This window comes from Dipodomys ordii, unplaced genomic scaffold (genome assembly GCF_000151885.1).
Source record: "Dipodomys ordii isolate 6190 unplaced genomic scaffold, Dord_2.0 Scaffold70, whole genome shotgun sequence".
Classification (NCBI taxonomy): Eukaryota; Metazoa; Chordata; class Mammalia; order Rodentia; family Heteromyidae; genus Dipodomys; species Dipodomys ordii.
This window is the reverse complement of record NW_012267286.1, coordinates 10,296,153-10,321,917: the sequence shown is the minus strand read 5'-3', so window position 1 is coordinate 10,321,917 and position 25,765 is coordinate 10,296,153. Positions and strand designations below refer to the sequence as shown.

Genomic DNA, 25,765 nt, shown 5'->3' with positions numbered 1-25,765 from the left:
GATAGTCTGGTATAATTGTCCCATGTGGATAGGTAACAAAACATAGCACTTGGGTATTGATTGGTTTATAATGGTTCATGTAGTTAACGTCATTGGTTACTAACAGCTGTAAAATTCCTGGATCAGATTAAAAAAAAAAAAAAAAGAAACAAAAAGAACTATCTGGTTTTGGATTCCTTCAGGCCAGTTAGTCTTCAAGCTTGAGCTCAATTACATCAATAACTCAAAAATGAAAGGCTTTATCCTTTGAACTAAGAGGCCCATCAGATGTCTGGTGTAACAGATGGCAAAGTATTGGGGGAGGAGGTGGGGGGGAACAACTCCTGCCATAAGAGAAAAGAGAGGAATTCCTCTGAGTAGCAGGTAGAAAAACAGAACTTCTACCAGTCAACCAACGTTCAGGGCTTAGCAACAGCAATTTGAGAGGAGGGAGCTCCAATTCAGACAAGCCGTAACACATCGCATCCAAAGGCTCAGACTTGCGTCTTGCAGAAGAGCTACTGCAGGCTTGCATGTGTGGCTTCTCAGACACAGCTCAGCACACAAGTAGCAGTTCCTGATCATTTGCGGACAGTAATTTTCATTTCCAGAGTACCTTTCACAGTCTCCTATGTGCTCTATCTCTTATCTACTTCACCTAGAAATTATACATTTGAATATAATTTTATCGCTATCATTGTTAATATGTATTTCTCCACCTTACTGGGTCTGTGTTCACCTTTGCAGAGAGGATTTCGTTTCCGTTATGTATGTGAAGGCCCCTCCCACGGCGGACTTCCAGGCGCATCTAGTGAGAAGAACAAAAAGTCCTATCCCCAAGTCAAAGTAAGCCTGAAGTGACAACTTTTTAAAAAAATACCTTTAAGTAGTTGTTCAAAGGGGTTTGAATTCAGCATGTCAGCTTATGAGTAACACTGCATCTTGAACAATGAGAAGCAACACACTTTAGAACTGTTTCCATGTCCACTTAGTTTAAATTTTTTCATCATCAACTAGAACACTTTTACTATTTCTCAGTCATCTTAAATGGTTGTTTTGGTTTTGGTTTTGGTTTTGTGCATCATGGGGCTTGAACTTGGGGCCTAAGTGCTGTCCCTTGAGCCTCTCTGTGCTCAAGGTGATCACTCTACCACTTTGAGCCACAGTGACACTTCCAATTTTTGAGTGGCTAATTGGAGATAAGAGTCTTATGGAGACTTTTCTGCCTGAGCTGGCTTTGAACCATGATCCTCAGATCTCAGCCTCCTGACTGAGCTAAGACTTATAGGCATAAGCCACCAGCACCCAGCTCATCTTAAAAGATTTTTTTTAACCTTATGATCTCTGAAACTTTAATAAGTCTTTGAAACAAATGCTTTATTTAGGCTCTGTAGAGATTTAGTGAGAAATGAAATAGATGACTGAGTTTATGAACTGTATGCTATAATATTTAAGATTATGAATTCAGATCTAGACAATAAGAAAAGCTATGTAGGCATTGAATAGGCTTAGCCAATACTTCTAAACATTGTCCTAAAGTATGTGAAATATGAATAGCATGTTCTTCATAAAGTCTTTTAGAGGAGTGAGGAAAAATATACAAGTGCTCTATAGAAAACCTGTAAGTACCCAAGAGCCTCAGCCCGAGCAGTTATGAGTGTGCATTGGTCTCTGTTGGAATGAACAACTTAATCACCCCTAGATTCTTTTTTATTCATTGACTTAATTGAGAATTTTTTTCTAAGTGAGTTTGAGTTTTTGATTTTGATAATAGGTTTCCTGGTTTCATTTATGCCGCAGGTAAGTTAGTTAACAATTATAATTTAGTCAAAAGTTTTTATTCATTCAGTCATTTGTATTTTAGGCATAAAAGTTGCCAACACTATTGCAACAAGGTGCACATACCCCTAAGGATACAACATACTTCAGAGCTCATTTGTTTTGTTGGCTTATTTTTATAAACAGATGCTCAACCAATCTGGCCCTTGCCAAAATTCTCATGTAAGGGAATTTATCTTTGGTTTTGCCAAACTCATGTTTGTTTCTTCCCTTTCCTCATACCTTACATCCAAGCCCAGGACTTTCTAGTTTCTTATCCTTATTCTAAATGAAAGAAAGAATTACTCTGATCTCATTCTGTACCTTTCAAGTGAAACTCACTAATAACATGGGGGCTCTACTCATATTTCCATTCTAACTCTTTTAGCTCCACTTGTGGAATGAAAGGTGTTACTCCTGTTAAAGGTAATTAGGCAGGTAGATGCAAATGTCTTTAGTCTACAGAAGCAGGCCACAAGGATGTTTTCCAGGTGTTAGTAATGTTCATTCCAAGTCCAGTAGTCTCAGAACTAATGAAGCTAATGTTGTAATTCTCAGATCAGAACCAAAGGCATAAGAAATTCAACTTGGGGAAGGGAATTGGGGGGTGGGGGTTGCTGTCAATTGCTGATTTAAGTCCTAGAGTCCAAAGGATGGAGAATCTGGAGTTTTGATAGGCTAAGGACAGGAAAAGAGCACTGTTTGAGGTCTGGAGAAAGAGGTCAAAGAAGTCTGTCTCTGAATTTTTGTTGTCAGGAGCTTCAGCTGATTGGAGGAAGTCTACGTACACGGAGGGCAGAATTTCCGCCCCCCCCCTCATTCCACTGACATGTCAGTCTCATCTAGACACTCTTAACAGACACACCTAGAAATAATGCTCCACCACCTCTCCTGGTGTCACCTACTCCACTCAGGTTGGCCTCTAAAAGTAACCATCCCAGCAGTTATAACTTCTGGGATGAAAGAATGAGATCCTACCTGGGTATGGGGAGAAGTACCACTAACGAGGGGAAAAGCACGTGCTTACGTCTGTTACATACAGTATCTTCACTTCACAATAAAAGGTACAATGCCTTTAAAAGAACAGAAACTGAGGAAGGAATCAACTGGCCTTTCTCCAATGCCTGGTGGTTTTCCTATCGTATAGCAGACCACTGAACCTCTCTCATTGATGGTGTGTACTTGCTGGTAACAAGGAGATAAGGAGACACGATCGGGGGATGGCAATGGTGAAATCTATCACTGAGCAGGAAAAGTCTGTCAAAGAAGGAGGAAAGAAAGCTTGGGGGAACAAAGGCCATTATATCCAGCACTTTTTTTTTTAAAGCACATGTGTCTGTAAGACATATGTAAATATCGTGTTTATGTGTCGGTCAAACTGTGATGGTAATTTTAAAAAATCACATGTGATCAATACTGACATGGCTGGATTATGGATATTTAAAAACTAGCATTAAGAGATAAACAGGTTTTGTTTGTACTGGCCCTGTTCCCTTCCATTGCTCTTGTGTTTTGTGGCTCAAGGCAGTTCTTGGTGCTAACATAGCATTAACTCTGTGATAAATTTATGGGCTTCTTTATGTCTCTTCTCCACATAGTGACTCCACCTACTCAAAACCAATCCTACCCTATAGTTCATAACAATTTAGAAGTGAAACAACTTAATGTTAGTTAGATAGTCTTGCCCAATTTTGTCTATGTGAACAAGTTTTAAACTTAGTGGGAAACATATATATATAATATAACATATATATGTTATATATATAAATATATATATATAAGCAAGTATATAAGGTATTTAAAGCAGAGCAAGTCCAAATATAAAAATAAAGGAGTTGGTGATTATTCAACTTTATCTAGAGCTACATTGTTTCCCACAATCAGCATATATTTATGAAACATCCAATCACATTGTAAGGAAGTGTGTTTACAGAACGTCATAGACAGCCCTTATTCCTTTGGCCCATTCACTAAGACATTAAGTGCTTCCATTGTTCCAGCTATTTATAGATAATATTATTTGTTTTAGAAATGTTTAATCAGAAGGACAGGAAGAGAGAAAGAAGAGACTGTCATGAAGTATTTCTTCTCCAAAGCTTTCCCCTAGTCTAGCTCCTAATAGCCTTCCCCACGTAGGATAGCCATAAACCTTTGAGTTTACAGACGGGGTTTCAAATGCCTTTTTCCTCTAAAATGTAGGCCCAGGAAAAGGTTGCTCTCCTCTCTCATCAGGATTTGTCAGTTGTACTTCCTTCTCTGTGGTAATTGACTAAGTACCTGTGCCAGCTGAGGCCAGGAGGGATGAATGACACTTGCTCCCACTTCAGAGTTTCTCATACTCTTCACTATTGGCAATTAGGGTCAGAAAATTCTTTGTTATGAGAGGGCATCTGGTGCATTGCAACTCTGACCTCTCCTCATTAACATTTCAACAACCATGCGAACAAAGTGTCTTTGGACATTATCAAATGACCCCTAGGTGGGCAAAAACATCTCTTTTGGAGGACAACTGATGTAGGTACAATGCTGAGTGGATTTGAACGTGACTTCTTTGCGTACTTTTCTACTCAAAAGCTGTATAATAAACAGGGCGTGGAATTGTGTATGTGCATAGTCTATTTTACAAATATATGCACCTGTCCTGATTATTAGCAGATGCTTCTTATTTTCAGAATGAGGTTATACTATCTGAGTCATTTCTCCTAGAATCCCTGTGTTGATGTACCTGGATACTAACAAGCATGTTAGCCTTTTTCAGGATGTAACAAAAATAGTTGGGGAAAAAAAACTGCAATGGAAAACAGATTTACTTTGGCTTACAGTGTCAGAGATGTCAGACCATGAGTTGACTGGCTGCATTGCTTTAGGCTTCAGGCAACGCTGAAACATCATAGTCAAAGACTATGGCAGAGGAATGCCTGAGACTTGAACCCAGGGCCTGGATCTGCCCCTGAGCTTTTGTGCTCAAGGCTAGCACTGTACCACTTGAACCACAGCTCCACTTCTGGCTTTTTGATAGCTAATTCCCTGCTCAGGCTGGCTTTAAACCGCCATCCTCAGATCTCCACCTTTCAAGTAGTTAGGATAACAAGTGTGAGCCACAGTCCCCTGGTGGATGCAGGGACTCTGAAGAGATAGGAAGTAGCCAGGGATATGTTCCACCCTTTAAAGGCATACTCTTTCCATCAACCAAGCACTTCTTCCCAATTACCATTTCCTATGAAGTCATTAATTGTGTAGCTGTGAAGAATTTCACTTAGCTCTACAAGTCTTCATATTCTTGCATACAGAAAATTGAGGTAACAAGCACCAGCTACCACAATATAGATTAGATGGTAGTATTCCACTATATTTCTTTTCTCCCGCTCTCTGTCTCTATCGCTTGTCTTTCTCGCTCTGAAATAGAATGTATGATTTCAGCTAAATCCCCACTCACCACTCACTTTGTCCTCTTCTCCATTGGGAAAGCCGTGTGCTATATTCTAAACTTACGTTCTCTGAGATGCATTTTTACTCGGTAAGTTTGCATTTGTAAACACTGGCATTACCCTTCCTCCCAAAAATAATGTTTAGCTGCTTCACCACAAACGTTTGATTTTTATCTGATGACTTCTCTTCAGTCCAAAAGAGAGTTAATACTAGGCCCCATCAAAGCTTAAGCAGTGTGGTCGCAGTATTGGTTCCTTTTTACGATCTGAATAAAAATGTGTTCATGAACAGCATGGAGTTATGCTACCCCTTCCAGAGGACTCTCCCCTGGACGTGTGTACACATATATACACATATGCATATGGAAATAAATCCGGGGAGAGTATGCCGACTCACTCTTTTGCCTCACCCTATTTTAAGAAGTTTTCCTGTTAAAGATTTAATCATCCATTATACTGGCCTATAAAGTGTGCCTTGAACATTTGCTCAAGGATTTCATCATGGAGCTTCCAATGGAGGAGGCTGGCAGGAAAGTACGAGAAACTTCCTCTAGGCTGAGCTTGTCCCTGCCTGTTTTTGACTCAGCAAGGAGTGCCAAGGAAGGCTCCTTGCCCTCTTTTTCCCGAAAGTCTTGCATGAAAAAAAAAAAATTCAAATCAAAATGCCTTCCTCTTCAAGCAGATGGAAAGAGGCCAAGAGGAGAGAGAAGAGCCCCATGGGACTGCAGAAACAAACTTCTTCCCCAGCTGCTAGAAGGGCCTGCTGCCATCTTCACTGTACAGAACACAGTCCAACACTAGTGACTTTGTCGCTAAGCTACAAATAGTTTAACATTCTTACTTTCTCTTTAGCTATGGATACCAGAGGAGAAAGACTTGAAATATAACTGATACAAGTGTAACTATTTGTAATCAAACATTCTTGAAAGAAAGGCATGTGTTGAAATATTTAGGTCAACAATACTTTTGCTTCCCCCACCCCCTGCTTTTTGTTTAGTTTTAATCCTATTTCTCCACTGATAACAAAGAAAAGTCTATACTCTCAGTGCCTTTCACTTAAAAATACTGCATGTAAAGTGTCTGTCAGGGTCAGTAAAGACTTGGGCTGTGGCATTTGAGGATATCACATATCTTTGCATAATCTCTTTCTCTTCTGTGTAGACTTGTCTCATTCAGGAGACTTGCCATTCTAAGGATTTAGGTACACTCCTAATGTAAATAATGTATTCTGACTCAGATACTTAATATACCAGTGGAGATCACCAAGAATCAATTAGGCATGAACACAAGAAAACCTACTTTGTAGCACTTAGAATTTCCATTGACATTCCTAGACTGTTCACTATGCTCTTAGAGTAATGAGAGAAAATAACCATGATTTTCTGTCTACATTATGCTCGGTGCTCTGTAGCTTACAGAAAAAGAGCTGTTTCCTGAAGAGAAGGGTTTATTATCTGCAGTATATGACTCCTTCATGATTTTAGAGGATTTTTGAACTCCTAGACTTATGTGGGGACTTTTAGGAGTGTGTGTGTGGTGGGGGGAAAATGTGATTTTTCAAAATCAGATTTTCAAAGATTCAAAAATAGTTAAGAGTGAATGCTGTAGGGTATATTGTCACTTTGGCTTTGTGACAGCAGCTAATTAAAAAAACTAGCCTCTATGCTTTTTTGTTTTAAAACTGTCTCACTGTGTAGCCCAGACTGGCTTCAAGCTTACTTTTGTAGCCAAGTCTAGCCTCAAACTTTCTGTTCTCCTTCCTGCCTCTGCCTCTTTAGAGCTGGGATTATAAGCATGTATCACCATGCCCAAGTTGTCTTAAATAATTTCCTTTTGGCATTTCTAAAATTTTAGAGTTACATTTTTGCATTTTTAAATCTATTTTTAAGAGAGTTGGCTGCTTCCTGCATAATTCAGGAAAGCCTCCCTTTATTTTGCTTATCAATGGAAAAGAGGTGATCTTGACAAAACATAGAGCTAATAAGCGTTACTGGTTAAAGCTAGAGAAGAGAAAAGACAGTTATTTATTCAGTGTTCATTGGGCACAATATATCAGGTTTTGCTCAAGCAAAACTCCTATAACCAACTGTCTAGACCTGTAGATCATTTTTCTTTTAAGTAAGAGGTTCTGTATTTGGACACTTGGATAAAATATTATCTTAGAGAATTTTTAAATAGTTCTTTAAATAATAATCACCATTAATAATGGGAGAAAGCCACTCTTTTGAACAAACATTAAACACAGATCATAGCTGTGAAAATTAACCCTCAGAATTTAAGAGCACCCATAAGCTTCTTGAATTTTATGAATTGTCCTAGCTTGGTGACCTTCCTCTGTTTATTTGGTCTGAATCTAGTCCCTGATTACTTCTTCTAAACTTAGTAGTCTCCATCTAAAGAGAATAGAATCTCTGCATTGTGTTCAGAAATCCTGGTTTTGTAAAGTCACATGCTGGTAGTTCTGTTTGATAAGGTAAAGTGAATGCACAGCTGCTCCACACTCTTCAGATATCTTGTTCTTCACAAATGGGTTGTACAGCAACCCATCTGCGGGTCTAGACATGATTTGGCAAGCTTTCCTTAAGTCCCAGTCTTTTCTGCCACCCTCTAGGTGGATTGCAGATCAGAGTCCCTCAGTCTCCCCTCATTTCCTGGGCGTGTCCTGGGGCTGAGCTGAAGGATGCATGCAGACTTACAGATAGTGTGTGTCATGCACAGATCCCTGTGGATCCAAGAGAAGGAGGATAGAAAAAGGCTTGTCATAGTGTGGAAAGGTGGCTAAGTGGCAGAGTGCTTGCCTAGCATGCCTGAGGCCCTGGCTTCAATTCCTCAGTACCACATAAACAAAATTATATTTAAAAAAATGCTTATCCTCCTGTTCTTAATAATAGCATCTCCTGTAACCCTCCCAATACTCAAATAGGTTTCAGAGCCCTCCTTTTATATTTATTCCTTATAAAATGTACTACCCAAACTAGAGCTACCACCAGCCAGTGTTACATTTTGAACAAATAAAGCTATCTTTTGCTTGAGTTTAAAAAGTTAAGGGGCTAGGAAGGTGGCTCAGTGGTAGAGCGCTTGCCTTGCATGCATGAGGCCCTGGGTTCGATTCCTCAGCACCACATAAGCAAAAAGAAAAAAGCCGGAAGTGGCGCTGTGGCTCAAGTGGTAGAGCTCTAGTCTTGAGCTGAAGAGCTGAGGGACAGAGCCCAGGCCCAGAGTTCAGGCCCTACAACTCGACCCAAAAAAAAAAGTAACTCCACATAAAAGAGCAAAACATGGTATTGAAGAAAAATGTGAGACTATAATTTTCTGCATGATTTAGTTGAAGATAATAAATTAATTCCTTAAATAGATCTGCACTGTAGGGCTACTAAACTATGTATAAAAATTTACTCTTGTTTAAAATGCTGATTCTGTTCTATTTCCACAGTCTCCTAATAGACTTGAGAAAAGAATCCCACCACTAAGAAATACCTAGAAATCTACATAGAACAAAAATGTAACACAGGACCAAAGAATACCAAACATTTTCTCTAATGCACAGTTGAGCTTCTGAGAATGTATGAAAACTACTGAAGTACCATGAAATAGGGAATTTGGAAAAACACAATAGTATTTCAATGGAATTTGGGGCATAAAAATATTTACTGACCTGAAGGCAAGTGGAATGGCTCAAGTCGTACAGCACCTGCCTAATAAACAGAGAATTCAAACCCCAGTACTGCAAGAAGGAAGGAAGGAAAAAGGGAAGGGGAGGGGAGGAAAGGCGTTGGGTGAAGGGAACAGCAGGGGTGCGGAAGGGAGAGAAGAAAAGAGGAGATGATGTGAAGATGGAGGAAAGAGGAGAACAAAAGATATTCGCTGATTGGTGTAATTAAGAAGTTTACTTTTAAACAGCTTCCCAGGAAAGCTAGTTAGGCTTTGGGCCTTTCCAGTCTGAGGAACTGCAACTATAGTTCCGCACTGCTGCCATCAGCTCTTCTGGGGCTGGTTCCTGTTAATGGGTAATCCTCAGAGTGGTGATAAATGTCTCCATTTTCAGCCTAGCCTCTGGGGAATCAGTATGTATCATGAGAATCGGGTCTGATTCTCACTTTTCTAGATCCAGAGTTCAAGTTTGCATTTCCTCTGTGATCTAGGAATGCCCAAGTCTTAACAATGAATCTAGCATGGCTTCAAACTGGTGGGGGGATCCATCTAGCCTGTCAGGAACAAGCAAAACAGGTAGCTCCATTAAGTATGAATTTCTGACCTCAAATTAAACACATACACAAGCAAGCCCCGGAGATTACAAGAGTGCAGAACAATGAGCGGCAGAAATAAATCCCCAGCACTTTCAGATAATTGAGTTATCCGTTGTTGATATATAAATACAAAAGAAGTATGCTGATACTACAGAAATGTGGAGGTGAAATCAGGACAAGAAGAATTAAAACCAAGGAAATGATTTAACTCAGTTACTATGTGCAGTGGAAAAATAGCCAACAAATGGAAAAACCAATCTAAGGAAGTTTCACATAGAGAAGATAAGGATAGAACATATAGAGATGGAGAATTTGAAAGACAGGTGAGATGGAGGGAGTGGGGGCGGGTAGCAGTGTGTAGTAATGTCCTGGAAGCTGCTAATGCTGCTGTACATTACAGGAGCCAAATCTGTGGGATACTTTTAGGACTTGAAATTTGGGCTCTAAATAAAGTCTCTTGCTCCAGGCCTAGCCATAATATTGATTTCTAGTTTTTCTACTAATTAACTGTCTTACTAAATTTGCTAGGCTTCACCTTCCTTACTTGTAAAGATCAATGTAAAGAATGCCTACTCTACCAGGGACGGGGGTGTAACTCACTGGTTGAGGGCTTGTCTAGTGTGTGCTACACTGGATTCCATCCCCAGGCCACAAAGGGGGCGGGGCGGAATTAACAGAATAAGTGTGAGAATTGAGTTGTTCAATGTATGACACACAACACGTGCTTAAAAGTGATCATTGCTTTTATTCTTTTTTTTTTTTTTATCAGTCAGTATGGCTTGAACTCAGCACCTGGCCACTGTCCCTGAGCTTTTTCTGCTCAAGGCTAGCACTCTACCAATTTGAACCACAGCACCACTTCCAGTTTTCTGGTGGTTAATTGGATATAAAAGTCTCATGGACTTTCTTGCCTGGGCTGGCTTTGAACCGTGATCCTTAAAGCTCAGCCTTCTGAGTAGCTAGGATAACAGGTATGAGCCATCAGTGTTCAACTGCTTTTATTCTTCTATGCCCAGATATAGTTACAAATATTGAAGGGCATTTTTATTATTAATCTCTAGATATATAGGCCTATACAAAAATGTCATTGATTTGTTCACTGATTTCCAGTAGAAACTCACTACATTAGTATTTATACCTGATGTCTTTGCCCCTGTCTGAGCTCTTCAGGGAGGAGACTGAAATTGGAGATGTGCCAAAAGCTTAGTTTCCAAAGTAATAATGTCTTAAGAAAATCACACAGGAAGCAGGAGGCCAGAACGAATTTATTAAATTCTTGTTATGCTTCTTAGTTATGTTACCTTGGGGACTATAAGTGTGCTAACTTGCACAAGTATTGTCTTAGTTCCCTGTGGTTGCTGTTACCAATGGTCATAACCAGGTCATAGGAAGCAATAGGAAGAGATTTATTCTTTCTTGAAGAAGGGCCATGCTGCTCCGAAGGTTCCAGGGAAGATTTGTTTCCTTTTCTCTCTCTAGTTTCTTCAGGTTTCTGACTGTGCTTGGCATTCTTTGTCTTATAGCTGTACATTGTTCCATTTTTACCTCTGTTTCTACCTGGCCCTCTCTGTCTCTGTGTCCAAATTCCCCTCTCTCTCCACTCTCTCTCATTTCTTGTAAGGAGACTGGTCAGTGTGTTTAGAGCACACCATAGCCCCAGTAAAATCCCGTCATAACCAACTGAATCTGCAAAGAGTTTGTATTCAAATAAAGTCACACTCTGGGATTGAGCGGGCATGAGCTCTATGTATCTAGGAAGTCAGAGAAAAATTTTCAGGTTAAAAAGAGATTTTCCAGTCAGTATACCAGAGTGGGTGTTTTGTTGGTTTGTTTTGTGGACATTTTGGGGATTTGAACTCAGGAACTTGCATTGCTTTGTGTGTTCCAGTCTTGAGGCTTGAACACAAGGGCCTGTGTGCCATCCCTGAACTACTTTGCTCAAGGCTAGAGCTCTACCACTTAAGCCACAGCTCCATTTCCAGCTTTTTTTGTGTTTAATTGGAGATAAAAGTCTCAAAAACTTTCCTGCCCAGACTGACTGACTTTGAACCATGATTCTCAGACCTCAGCCTCCTGAGTAGCAAGGATTACAGGTGTGAGCCACTGGTGCCTAGCTGGGACTTTTGAGGCAGGTGCTCTACCATACCCACAGCCCATTTTACTTTTAGTTCTTTTTCAAAAAGGGTCATGCTTTTTTGTCCTATTTATGCCTCTTACATAGGTGGAACCACAGCTGTATATCCCCTGCCTAGCTGACTGATTGTGATGGTGTTTCACTTTTACTCATGCTGATCTTGAACTATGATCATTCTGTTCTATGTTCTCTGAGTGGTTGGGATCATAGACATGAGCCACCATGACTGACTGTTTTATTTAAGCCAGGTAAATTCTTGTGATGTTTCCTTACTGAGTAGATGGTAAGTATACTAGCAAATGATTCACAATTGGCTCCTAGCGGCAGAGGGCGGGTCAGAGTAGAGAATACCCTTACTTGCCAATTTCTTTGGCAAGGTGAGTTTTAAGCTACTAATATGATGTCATTTGTCTCACAAAAGTTGAAAATTTACTATCAACTCTCATGAGCTAGCCACGTCTCTTCTAAGATATCATAGAGAAAACAGATAGGAGATCACATCCTAAAGTTTTTGCCTAATGGTCAGATCAAGGATAACACCATTGCTTCAGTACTCTTGTGTTACATAATACAATTAGTAAAGATTTTGTAGGATCTGAGTAAACCCATTAAGTTGCTTAAGCAGAGGCTTCTGTCATTGGATAGTAAAAAAAAAAAGACCTGTGGTTTAGTGGGCAAAAACACCATATTTGAAAGCAAAATCTAGATCTTACTCCAGATTGTGCCCTTTGCCAATGGTAAGATCTTCCTTCAAAAAGTTGCTCATTCCCTTCCAGCTCTATTTTCTTCATGCATAAGATGAAAATAAATATAACATAGAGAGGGCTGGGAAGGTGGCTCAGTGGTAGAGTGCTTGCCTTGCATGCATGAGGCCCTGGGTTCGATTCCTCAGCACTACATAAACAGAAAAAAAAAGCTGGAAGTGGCACTGTGGCTCAAGTGGTAGAGCGCTAGCCTTGAGCTGAAGAGCTGAGGGACAGCGCCCAGGCCCAGAGTTCAGGCCTACGACCAGACCCCCCCCCAAAAAAAATAAAATAACATAGAGAAATGAGGTAACATTACATACAAATAACTAGTGCAGTCCCTGAGAGCATCTGTTATATGAAACACTCATCCGGGACATGGTTAAATGCTGAAAGTATGGTCATATGATGACTAGCTCCATGAGAACTAGGACTATCATCTATCTTGTTTACTAGCTCCTGGAACACGCAATAGGTGAAGTATAGAAGTGGTCCAGGAATTATTCACCTAATGAATAAATGGTTAGTGTGCAGAAAGCTGTTTGAACCATCTTCCTAAAGAAGCACAAGCCCTACCCTGCTGTAGCTTCTTTAGAAGAAATAGATAACATGATTTTTTTTTGTGGGTATTGTAGTACTAGGGCTTGAACTTAGGGCCTAGGTACTATCCTTTAGTGTTTTTGTCAAGGCTGGTCCTCTACCACTTGAGCCACAGCTCCACTTCTACCTTTTTGGTGATTAATTGGAGATAAGTCTCATAAACTTACCTGCATAGGCTAGCTTCAAACCACAATCTTCAGATCTCAGCCTCTTGTGTAGATAAGGTTATATCTAGCTGGCTGGATCACCTGACTTAATGGTAACAGGCTGTTACTGAGGCCATTCAGACTTCCCTCCACCTGTGACTCCTTCCCATTCTTCCACGTCTCCAGACTGCTTTTCCCGTTCCTCCCCAGACTTCCTTGACTAACAGTCATGCTACAGTGTCCCAGGCCCAACTCAGGCACCAGAACTCAGGCTTTAGGCATATCACTCTCTTGGGCTGAAATGGGCTGTTTGGCTTTAACTTATCAACCCATTTGGTTCTTCCAAAGGCTAATTAAGGTTAAGAAAACAAAACAAAACTGAAGCTAAGCCAAAGGGGCACTTTCTTTTTTTAATCTGAAAATGTGAAGGGATAACTAGCTAGTTTTAAGCTCTAATAGGTTCCAAGCTGGAAGGGTCCCTTCTGGCTCCTTTCTCTCTGTCTTTTGGCTTTGACTGGCCGGGTGGGCCTCATAGCCAACTCTAGCAGAGCAGTGCTAGCGGCAGCTCTCACTCACTCTTCAGGGCATCAAGCCTCACAGCAATGCGTCTGCCTTTCTGAAGCTGGGACAGAACTTTGAGATGGAGATTCAAGGTGTCTAGGCCCTACTTTGTCTGAGCAGTGTTACTGCCCGTGTGGAAGTGGCCCTGTGGACAGGAGCTATGAACCAAGAGTTTGTATTCGCAGTTGCTCCCAGGTCCTGCCACTGCTTCTGGCCATGGAGTTGGTTGCATGGAAAGAATGTGTGGACTGGATTGGGATTGTGAATCTCCAAGCTGTGTATTACTGGTAAAATTCAAAGAGGAGCCAGGCACTGGTGGCACATACCAGTAACTGTAGCTACTCTAGAGGCTGAGATCTGAGAATCACAGCTCAAAACCAGCTTGGGCAGAAAAGTCCATGAGACGCTTATCTCTAATTAATCACCAAAAAAGCCAGAAAGCAGGGATGTGGTCAAGTGTTAGAGCACCAACCTTGAAGAAAAAAGCAAAGGGAAAATGCCCAGGCCCTAAGTTTCAGCCTCAGTATCAGCATGAGTGTGTGTGTGTGTGTGTGTGTGTGTGTGTGTGCGCACGCGCGTGCATGTGTGCATGCACACACACACAGAATTGTTTTTAAAATTATTACTATCTATAAGTATCATATACATATATGAAAGTTAAAGAGACACAAAGACTAATGCAGTAAAAGGTAAATTTCCCTTCTTTCCTTGAAATAAGATCTTTTTCTTCCTTCAAGAGAAACACTGGTATGCATTTCCAAGAATATTCCATGTATTTACGAGTTCATATGTGTATGCTCAGCCTGTAAGCACTTGTAGGTTGATGTGTCCAACTACATATAAAACATAAACTATAAATTATCTGCATTTGGTCCATATATATTTAATAATCTATAAAATACTCCACACCTTGCTTTTTTTCACTTAATGAACTCTTAAAAGTCTTTTTATTGGCTTACATTAAATTGTACATAATGAGGGGTTTCATCAGGGCATCTCCATACCTGTGTATTTAGAAAATTCTTCATCATCTCTTTGTCCTCTGCAGAGATGAGATCACAAAGTGATTGTAACAGAAAAGCCAACATGGCTTTGAATCCAACTCCCTGCCCCTAGTTTAATCTTGGGTAGGTTGGTTAACTGACTTGCATATCTGTACAACTAGGATTACAAATAGCATCTCCTTTCCAGTGTTGCTGGGAAAATTAAAGGAGTTAGTATTATAAGCCAAGCACTGGTGGCTCATGTTTGTAATCCTAGCTGCACAGGAGGCTGAGGCCTAGAGGGTTCTAGTTCAAAGCAAGCCCTCACAGACAAGTCTGTGAGACTCCATCTCCAATTAACCATCAGAATCCTGAATTGGAGGTGTGACTCAAGTGGTAGAGTGCTAACAATAAGAAAACAAGCAGAGCAAGAGCTGAAAGCTATTGAGTTCAAGCCCCCAAAAGAGTTGGTACTCTTTAGGAACAGTATCTGGCACAAGGCAGGCGCTCTGGGAGGTTTATGCATCTCATGTGGTCTGTATAAGGACCGCTTGTCATTGCATGGCTAATGTGCTGGTTTGCACATGCCATCAGTTCTAGCCTCTGAATCCATCTCCTGTTCTCTCTTCTGTCAAAAAAATATTCCAAAAGGCTGTTTCAATCATCCCTCTCCATCCCTGATTTCTGCTTATCCTGGGTCTTTGTAGGCTTAAAATATGTTTTGTCATTCAGTTACCTTTAATATTCATCCAGTTGTTGCTCAGTCTCATGGATTGTTGTTTACTTTCATCCTTACTTTATTTTCACTCTTTTTTGTCATATCGTTTATTTCTTTTTCTTGGGGGGGGGGTCCGGTCGTGGGGCCTGAACTCTGGGCCTGGGCGCTGTCCCTCAGCTCTTCAGCTCAAGGCTAGCGCTCTACCACTTGAGCCACAGCACCACTTCCGGCTTTTTTCTTTTTGCTTATGTGGTGCTGAGGAATCGAACCCAGGGCCTCATGCATGCAAGGCAAGCGCTCTACCACTGAGCCACCTTCCCAGCCCCACATATCGTTTATTTCTTAAGATGTGTTCTAGTTAGTTTTCTGTGTCACTACTCCTTCGGGACATCTGCTTTGATTTCCTCCCATCCATCTACCTGTGGTGGGTGGCCTTTTAGGATCCCTTCTTTGTTTCCCCATGATGCCTGTTCACCTTTATTACTCTGATCACTTGGTTTCAATTACTTCATTGTGACTTCACATCTCTAGATTACTTGAGAGCAGACACCAGGTTTTATGCTTTCTTATATAATCCCCTCCACATCGCAGTGCAGTAAACACTCCATTACAATCTCTTGTCTTTATTTGAGTACTTAATTGTTGCCTAAGGTAACAGAAACATATTTTGTTGTTCTTGTGGCCATTTGTTCTTGCTATGTCACATGTTGCATACTCCTAACAGTTACTCAAAGAGACATTAGTATTCCCATGCTTGGTTTAAGAAATGGGCTTGGATCAGGTGTGATGTTGCAGAACTATAATCCCAGCTATCCAGAAACATAGGTAGGAAGATTATGGTTCAAGACTGAACTGGGTAAAAACTCTATTCAAAAAGTAATTAAAAGCAAAAAAAAAAAGTTAAGGGTATGGCTGAAGTAGTAGAGTGCCTAGCTAGGAAGCGTGAGGCCCTGAGTTCAAACCCAGTACCACCAAAGAGGGAGCAAGGGAGAAAGAGAGGAAAAGAAGGACAGGGGCCAGCAGGGAAAGGGAGGGAGGTGAGATTAAGTACTTGACCAAACAGCTTCTCTTTTATTTTTATTTCCTTTACACACAGATCAAGGTAGATCTACAAGGTAGATCTTTTCTCTACCCCGCGACCTCTATGCAGAAATCTGGACTCCAGATGGGTTTCTCTGGCCAGCATAGCATGTCCAAAACTAAATTCCAAATTGTTCACTAGCTGATCTTTTTACTAGCTTTCCATGAATAATTCTCCACTATATATATATATATATATATACAGCATATATATGCTGTATATATATATATATGTATATATAATCTTCTAAATTCACTAAGTGATACACAGTTACAGAGATGTCCTGCTGAAACCCCTCATTATGTACAATTTAATGTAAGCCAATAAAAAGATTTTTAAGAGTTCATTAAGTGATAAAAATAAGGCATGGACTATTTTATAGATAAATAAATATAATAGATATACATACCTTGTGGAGAATGATTCAGGGAATTGTTCAAACATGCATGTACACACACACACACACACACACACACACACATACACATACACACACCACTATTGTCTTTAACTGTTCCTCTATTGAGAGGAGGCTGATTCTATAACTTGGCTAAGATGTATAATGTAACAACAAGTATGGGTATGTGGGTAAGTCTCTTGTATATTGACTTGCATTCCTGGCCAAGAGTGATGTGTGTGTGTGTGTGTGTGTGTGTGTGTGTGTGTGTGTGTGTGTATCTGTCTGTCTGTGTGTTTTGCTTGAGGTCACTTCTAACTAGGTGGCCCCTCACTCACACTCACCCTTCCTGAGGGTGATTGGGCCCTCATGACTCATTGGTGGGTGCACTGTCTGACCTGGAGACTGGAGAGCTGAGCATGTGTGTCAGGCACTGCGGTGAATGCTTCCCCCGTGCCTGCCCTACTGGCTTCTAGAGCGGCAGGTGGTGAGAAGCCAGAGATGCAGCACCTGGATTTTAGAGGTCAGCAGAATCTTCTGTACTTGAGCTGTCAACCAGCAGGGATATTTTCAGTGCTGAGCCCTGGGAACCATTCCTTAGTCATTTTAATATATGTTGTCATTCTCACATAGAAGCTTTTAAGGTTCTTATCGAGTTTTCAAGTAGCATGAAGTGATAGATAACAAATTTAAATTCAGATTAATCTTGAAATGCCAAGGCAATAGGCCAGATTCTTAAGCAGTGACACTGAAAAGAGATGCGTGCATCCAGAAACCCAGTTAATACAGGGACAGGGCGAGAGATAGGACTTAGCAGCAGTGCATGTGAAGGGTTTGAGAGGTTCTAGTTGATAATAGATTTAGCATGCACCAGCCAGGCCATGTGGCTGCCAAATCACAACTTCTCCCATTTGGCTGCATTAATCTAATAAATATGATCTAGAAGAACAAGGAGATGGTGGTTCTGGTCCCACTCTGTTAAAAGATCGCTCCTGGAATATATGTACACCACTGGACCCCATTTTACCAGAGAAGAAAAACGAACTTGAGTGTGTTTAGGGCAGAATAGTGACATAACTCAAATTTTCTTCTAATTACTAAACTTGAGAATGTCGACAGCCCAAAGAACGGTCTACTTATCTCCAAATACTTGGATGGCTGTCATCTGAAGAAGGCTGGCATGTGACTTGTGTGTCACAAAATAAAAAGGAATGAGTGGAAGCCCCAGGAGAGATTCTTCTGGGCCAGGGATGGGGGTAGAGGTGCCTGGGGGTGGAAGGTTCAGCATTAGGATGGGTGTCATTAGACTAGTTCTAAGGCAAACTGGAGGCTGGGCACTGGTGTCTCATTCTCATGATCCTAGCTATTTAGGAGGCTGAGCTCTGAGGACCCAGATTCAAAGCCAACTCTCATAGGCAAATTCAGGAGATATTTTATTTCCAATAAACTAGCAAAAAGATGGAAGTGGACCTGTGACTCAAGTGGTAAAGGACCAACCTTGAGCAGAATCAGCTAAGCAAGAGCATGAGGCCCTAAGTTTAAACTCCAGTACCTGTGTGTGTGTGTGTATACACACACACACACACACCCTTGGAGGACTCCAAGACAGGGACAGTAACTTGTACTGAGACTTGAGTCCCCTTTACAATTTGGAAATCTATTCACCCTCCTCCCTTCCTTTCTTTCTGTCTTCCTTTTTCTTCCTTGATATGCCTTCAGAAAGATTGTTTATAACAAAAACTAATCAAGATTTGGCTTTAGGGCAGTTATAATTTCCTGATAGATCCCCAAACATATAGAAAATTAGTAGATTTCAGCCCACTTTAAGCTCAAAGTGTATAACTTATTTAACATACATAGTTTACATGTCAGTTTATACATGCTGAGCAATATAAAATTATGACAAGAAAGAGTCGTGGGATTTTTTTTAGACAAGTTTCAAGTATTGCCATTTTTCCAAATTACTGGCTGATGTCATCCTAGAAATTGGTAGAAATTTTGGTGTTTCCCCTTTACTACTTTTGTTTATATCATAGTGTTCAGATGGTATAATATTTGGATTAACCTCAGTCTAACACTTGGATTGTGTTTTCTCTTTTGCCCTGTTAATGTCTAGAGGTATAACATAACCAATAAAGTGACACACACACACACACACACACACACACACACACACACACACACAATAAGACAAAGAACATTTCCTAGTTCTATTCACTTGTAATTCTTCTCACTGAGTTGGGATTTTCCACAGGAAATGACAGGAGAATGGTTGAATGGCTAGGTGGAGTAGTGTGTGTACTTTCCTTATGAAGGAAGAAACTGTTATCTTCTTCCCAGAATGGCCCAAAATCTTCTATAGAGCAGCTGTATCACTACAAATTAAATTCTGCATGGACTGTTCTTAGGTAGAAGTCTAATTGTTCCTTTAACCAGTTAGCTTCCAGGTAATAGGCTTTATAAGCAAGAAAAATATGTCATATACCTCTAAGAAGAAATAAATCAGTGGTTCTTAATCTCAGATAAAATTGGGCATCACAGAGTTATGAGTATTCCTAATTATCTCAATAAGTTTAGAGGATTTAACCCATTTTAAAGCAATGTTAGAAATTTGTATGAATAACTGCTGCTTTCAAGGAATAAGTAAATCAGGGACCAAAAAGTTTAAATTGGGACATACTTTCATCATACCAAACAAGTAGTTTAATTCTATGAATTTTTTAAAGTTTTTATAAGGATTTTTTAACTTTCCTAATTAAAGTATCTCACTATATCTTTATTTCATTGTCATACTTTCTCCCTCTACTTGTGTAATTGAGGTATTTCTATCTTATGTCCAGAACAGATTATTATCAGGACTTAATGACCCAAGGCAGGATCTTCTGGATTTACTGAAAATACATTGAGTATACAATCTCAGCTTTAATGATAAAAGTTGAAATCTTTGCCTAACATAAAGGTTTATCTTTATCTCTAAATTTTGATTTTCCATGCTATCAGAGGCCCCCTTGCAACAGGTAATTTGAGTGTTGATTGTGTGTTTTTTCTCAGTTTGTAACTGTGGTTTAAAATGTATTTAAAATGTTCACAGTTTTAAAATTAAGTTTGCCTGTAAGGTTCCTTCCAACTCAAAAATTCTGTGATGTTAAACCGCTTTTCTCTTTTACTTTGTTTTTGTTTCTGTTTGAATTTGTGACTTTTGCATATTGTCCTGTGTGTCTTCTACTTATAACAGGCAACTAACTGTAGAATTTTAGAGCTGGAAGGCATGTTAGACATTATCTAGTGATTCTAGAAGAACTGAGCTGTATTCTAGACGAATTGAGAGGCTCCAGGTGGTTAGGTGACTCATGCAAGATCTCAACAGTAAACACTAGAGACTAGAATTCTACCCATTGGAACACTGAAACCCAAAATGTTCTTATCTGAAAATTGTGAAGGTTTCAGGCAAAATATGTTAAGAAACAGTCAAGAATAAAATAATTTGTGGAGAAGGTAAGCTCGGTATGCCATATTAGGGAAAATAACCTACTTGACACAAATATTTTTGCTATAAACGTCATCGAGATTGGTATAAAACAACATTGAGATTCCACCCAGTTAGAATGGCCATTATCAAGAAATCTAATAACAACAGAAGTTGGAGGGGATGCATTGTTGGTGGGAGTGTAAACTTCTTCAGCCACTTTGGAAAGCAGTATGGAGGTTCCTCAAAAGACTAAACATAGAGCTCCCCTATGACCCAGCAATCCCACTCCTGGACACTTACCCAAATGACCACAACCAAGACCACACTAAAGCTACAGGCACAACCATGTTCATTGCAGCATTATTTACCCTAGCTAAGATATGGAACCAACCCAGATGCCTCTCAGTAGATTAATGGATTCAGATGTGGTATATATATACAATGGTGTTCCATCAGAAAGAATGACATCACCCCATTCATAAGGAAATGGAAAGACCTGGAGAAATGTATATTAAGTGAAGCAAGCCAGGCCCAGAGAAATATAGGTTTCATGGTTTCCCTTACTTGTAATAAGTAGAATATGTCTATGATATTCTTAGCAGGGGATCTCAGTAGTCCAATCGCTAAGTGCATAGGACCATATATACCATGAAGCATATCAGCATGAACTCCAAGAATTGGAAACAAGAGGTTCTTATTATGTACTATATGCAGTTATTTCTATTTTAGTTTTCTGTACCTTTTATCTTGTATATAAGATTAGCTGATTAGTAGAGGGTAAGGGAACCACAGAAACAGCAGGACAAAAGGTGAACTAATACAACAATGATCCTCATTAGACACTGTGTCGGAAATGAACTTTATAACAGGAGGGAGGGTAGAATGGGAAGCAGGAAAAAATGAGGGAGGGGGGTAACAGTGTTTAAAAAGAAATGTACTCATTACCTTCCTTATGTAACTGCAACCCCCCCTGTTTATTACTTTTACAATCATTTTTTTAAAAAAAGAAGATCATGCTCCCATTATGCCAAGATGGGAATTTTCAACCATCTCAGAATTTGAGAATGCAGAGGTACTTATTATATTAAACCCAGCTTATGCAGACTCTACATTGACATCCCTGGGATTTTCTCTTCTTGCCTGGAATCATATTTGAAAATATAGTAGAACTTTGGGCAGGTTAGTGCTTCCAGATCTTGCACATCTAGATTTTTCTGTGAAGTTGTGACTCTTTTCCACTGGGTGGACAGCTTTTCTACAGAGTGACAGCTTGACTCTGGGATACTGGTGGAAAGCCAGTTTCAGGCGCTGTCCTGGCAGAGTTCAGTGGGGGTCACTTGTGAGATGACCCGGGGCCTGCAGTCCAGGCAAGGCTCATCCGCCATCCACTCTCACTTCTGTTTTATCTAGAACCACCTCTTGATGTTCATTTTCCACCCTTTGCTGCCATCTTGGCCAGACCTCACCACAATTAGGAAATTGCGTCTCAGGGTTGGATTTTCTCTGAAAGTTGAATTTGTGAAACTTACAGATGGTCAGGCATTTCTGCCGCTCATCTGTCTGTAAGTTATTTTTCTAAGTAGAATGGCTTGAGGGATGAAAAAAGGTTCAGAAAGTAACCCTCTGAGAAATTGTACTGCCAGTGTGATTGCAGACCAGGACTTTGCCAAACTTCACAAGTAAATTGGCTTTATCCATTCACCTTTGCTAGGACTTCCACAGTTAGAGGAGTTGATGAACCCTATCAGGACAGGAATGTTCCAGAAGTCCCCAGTGTGAGACTGCTGACTCCCCCATCAGCACCCTTTCCTCAGGCTACCCTAAGCTGGTCAGCTTTTCTCTGTTCCTTCCTTCCTCCTTTATCCATTCAGTAGGTTTGTTTTTTTTTTAACCAAGTACTCTGATGCAGTAGAACTGGTTTTGTGCTGCATGTTAGAGAAATAGAAAACGTGAGGTGATGTTTGTTTTTTTCCTCCAGGATAAAGGGATTCAATAAGGAACTAAATATCTGAAGTGGCAGTGATGGCTTCTTCTTGTTACACTCACTATTGTAGTACTAGTGGCTGCTGGGTAAGAATTGTTGAGTAAAACATGTTTTTTGAATAAAGGAATAAATGATCCAGCGGCTCTAAGGTAAAGATAAATTTCTATGAGTGTTTGTAAGAGAATTCAAGGGAATTCTGAGAAAAGGCAACTGAAATCATAGATCTACACAAAGAAAAGAGCACCAACAATACCACTAGTAGCCAAGGCTCAAAAATAGAAATTTATGGGGCTGAACAGGCAATAGTAATTCTGTTGGAGTGATGACTACATCAGAGGGACAGATAGTAATAAGACTAAGAAGATAAGAGTAGGGACAAACCATGTAGAAATTTATAATGAACTTTTTGAGAACATGGGTAGGCAATAGAAGTTTTACTATAGGAATGATACATCAGAGCCAATGTCATGTTTCAGGAATATAGGAAGCCAAGGCCCAAGGAACACCAGTAAGAATTGCAATGATTCCTCAGGAGTTAAATTTGCATCTAAGCTGACATGGATAAACTTAGAAAATGAGAATGGAGGAAAAGAACAGACAGAGGTGAAGATTTTGGAGATTTTTTGCAAGTGATTATAAAGATCAGAAGACAACCAACAGCAATTCAAACTGATAAGAGTTTCCCTTGGCATTATGTACAAGGTGATACCTCTCTCTTTATCAAATAGATTTGAGAAGGAAGGTGATTTTAATCCAGCCTTAGATACATGGAGTTGTAAAAGAGGTGTGCACAGAAAGATGCCTGGAAAGCAGACGAATAGATCTACTCTGCTTTAAAGAATGGTGACAACAGAGACTAAAATTGTCAGTCATTTGTATGGGGAGTTAATTGATGAGGCTCAGAGGTGATCACTGACAAGAGACCAGAGAGGAAGGACCAATCAGTGTCTGTTGAGACTTCTCTTTGGGAAGAAGATGGAGAGCATCTTAGTCAAAGCTAGGTCACAGGCAGTGATATGCGAACGGAAAGATACCAGAAGGGAATGGCTAGACATGTCAGCCTTCAGCAAGGTTAAGGAAACTGAGATATGACTAAAGGGTTTTGAAACATGAAGTCATTCCTGACCTTTAAGCATTTTTATACTTTGGAGAATAGGAGAATCAATTTATTTGCAAAAGGCTACAGATTAAGTAGCCTTACTCACATTGGTAAGTTGGGAATTTTTTTTTCATACCTTGTAAGAAGAAAGAGAATGGCATTCAGATCAAGTATGAGTAGAATCTTTTAAGAAAGAACCTTTCCCTCATTTGATGCTGTTTCTCAGTATAGAGAACATCAAAGAAGAGAGTGGTTCTGTTTTCTTGGGGTAGTGCCTGGTCCCCTTGGTTTCAATAAATGCTAACCTTCACAGATACCAGCATCATTAGCAGGAAAGAGTTGTTATTTTTAGAATAAGGAAGAAGAATACATATGTCTATAACCTAAAGGGAAACATCTTTTACAATAGGAGGGAGGAGGGTAATTTAGGGTAATCTAGAGTAAATATTAAGGGCAAAAACAGTGGTTTTCTGGGGAAAAAAGGAACAGGAATTACATTTCTCTGAATCAGAGAAAGATACATGAAGTAACAGGAATGTTTGAGCCTCCATACGAGTAAGGAGAAGAGAAGCTGGAGGAACTCAAATGCAGCTGCTTCTCCCTTTCCATTGAAGTCAGAGGAAATCTAACTGCAGATATCTGTTAAAGCAGGAAGAGATAAATAAGAACTGCTGTCATTTATCTTGGGCCTGCTCTGCATTTTTTTTTAAAAAAGGAAAGACACTAAAAGCTTTAAATTATCTCCTCTTATCCTCGTGAAAATTCAGAGATTACATATTTGTGTTTACATTTTTTTTTTTAGTGGCAGTCCTGGGACTTGAATTCAGGGCCTAGGAACTATCCCTGGAGCCTTTTTGTTCAAGGTTAGCACTCTACCACTTGAACTACGTCAGCTCCATTTTTAGTTTTCTCAGCGATTAATTGGGGAAAGTCTCACAGATTTTTTTTCCCAGGCTGGCTCTGCACTGCAATCCTCAAATCTCTGCTTCTTGAGTAGCTAGGAGTACAGGTGTGAACCATCACCAGCGCCCGGCTCCACAGTTATTTATTTATTTATTCAGATGAAAAAATAAATAAAAAAAGTTAAGCAATTTTCCCAAGGTTACTCATCAAAGAATGGTGTGGCCAAGATTCATAGCAAGTCTGTCTTACTCTTTATGCAATGAGAAGCACTAGCTTGAACTGTTGGAAGAACTCCACATTGTGATTAGATCCTTTGAGTTGCTTATTCCTTGTCTGTCAGAGCAGGGTCCCCTCATCTGAGGATGAAGAACTAGGAAACTGAAGTGGATGAGAAACCTGAATCCTGGATCCCAAGGGAAGCAACAAGACCAGGTGTAGAGAAAGCATTCAAGGGAGAATGCCTTACGGGCCAACAGCAGGCAGGGTAGCAAGAGCAGAGTTATGGAGTGTCTTCACTTTCAGTGGAGTGTTGCTGCCTTTGTTTCCCTACAGTGATGATTCAAGGGTCACCTCCCCTTCCTTTACCCCAGCTGCTGGGATTCCTATCTGTGCAAGACAGGGTCCTTACTGCAAGACCAGGGACAGCTAGACAGCCCTCTTCCACCCTAGGCTAATGAATTCCCTGTTGAATGCCCACAGTAGAGCAAGTATTATTCCAGGCACCGGGAAATAGCAAGGAAGAACTCAGTTTGTTTCCACTCTGACTGAGGCAATAATAAAATACATCATTTATATATATATATATATATATGATAAATAATAACTATATTTATATACTATGAAGTGATAATGAATATATAATGTAAAGAAAGGAATGATCTCATTTTTGTTGTTTAACCTGAAAACTTTACACACACACACACACACACACACACACACAGAGGCTCCTGCGTGTGCACATTACAGGATAATAAGCCACCCTTGTGCTAATCTCTCAGCTTTCAATAACTTCAGTTTCCTGAGCGTTTTGAGCCAGACAAGTGATAAGACTTGGCACAAGATGATGATTCATTGCTTGGGCAAATAGATCTTGGGACCAGGACAAGCCTAACAAAAATAGGAGCAAAACTTAAGAGACAAATGATGTTGTCTTGAAATAGAGGACAAGTAGTAAAGATGGTAAGAAGTGGTCAGACTCTAAGTACTCTCTGAATGTCTTGAATGTGTGCATGCATGTAAACTAGTTTGTTCAAAAGAAGAATTTGAATATATATATATAGAGAGAGAGAGAGATAGATATGTATATATAGATATCACATAGACAGGAGAGTAAGAAAGATACAGAAAGAAGCGGTGCCAGCTGGGCACCAGTGGTCATGCCTGTAATCCTTGTTTCACAGCCAGCAGCAGCAAGAAAGTCTGTGAGACTCTTTCTCTCCAACTAACCACCAAAAACCCAGAAATGGAGCGATGGT

General features: G+C 40.1%; 1 protein-coding gene across 1 annotated transcript in view; it reads left to right on the top strand.

The window, feature by feature from the left end:
* Nfkb1 (nuclear factor of kappa light polypeptide gene enhancer in B-cells 1) overlaps positions 1–25,765 on the top strand; it is a 95,928-nt gene that overhangs the window by 13,317 nt on the left and 56,846 nt on the right. The window contains exon 4 of the mRNA XM_013023831.1: positions 727–825. Within this exon, the coding sequence (XP_012879285.1) occupies positions 727–825 (99 nt within the window). The remainder of the gene's footprint in view (positions 1–726; positions 826–25,765) is intronic.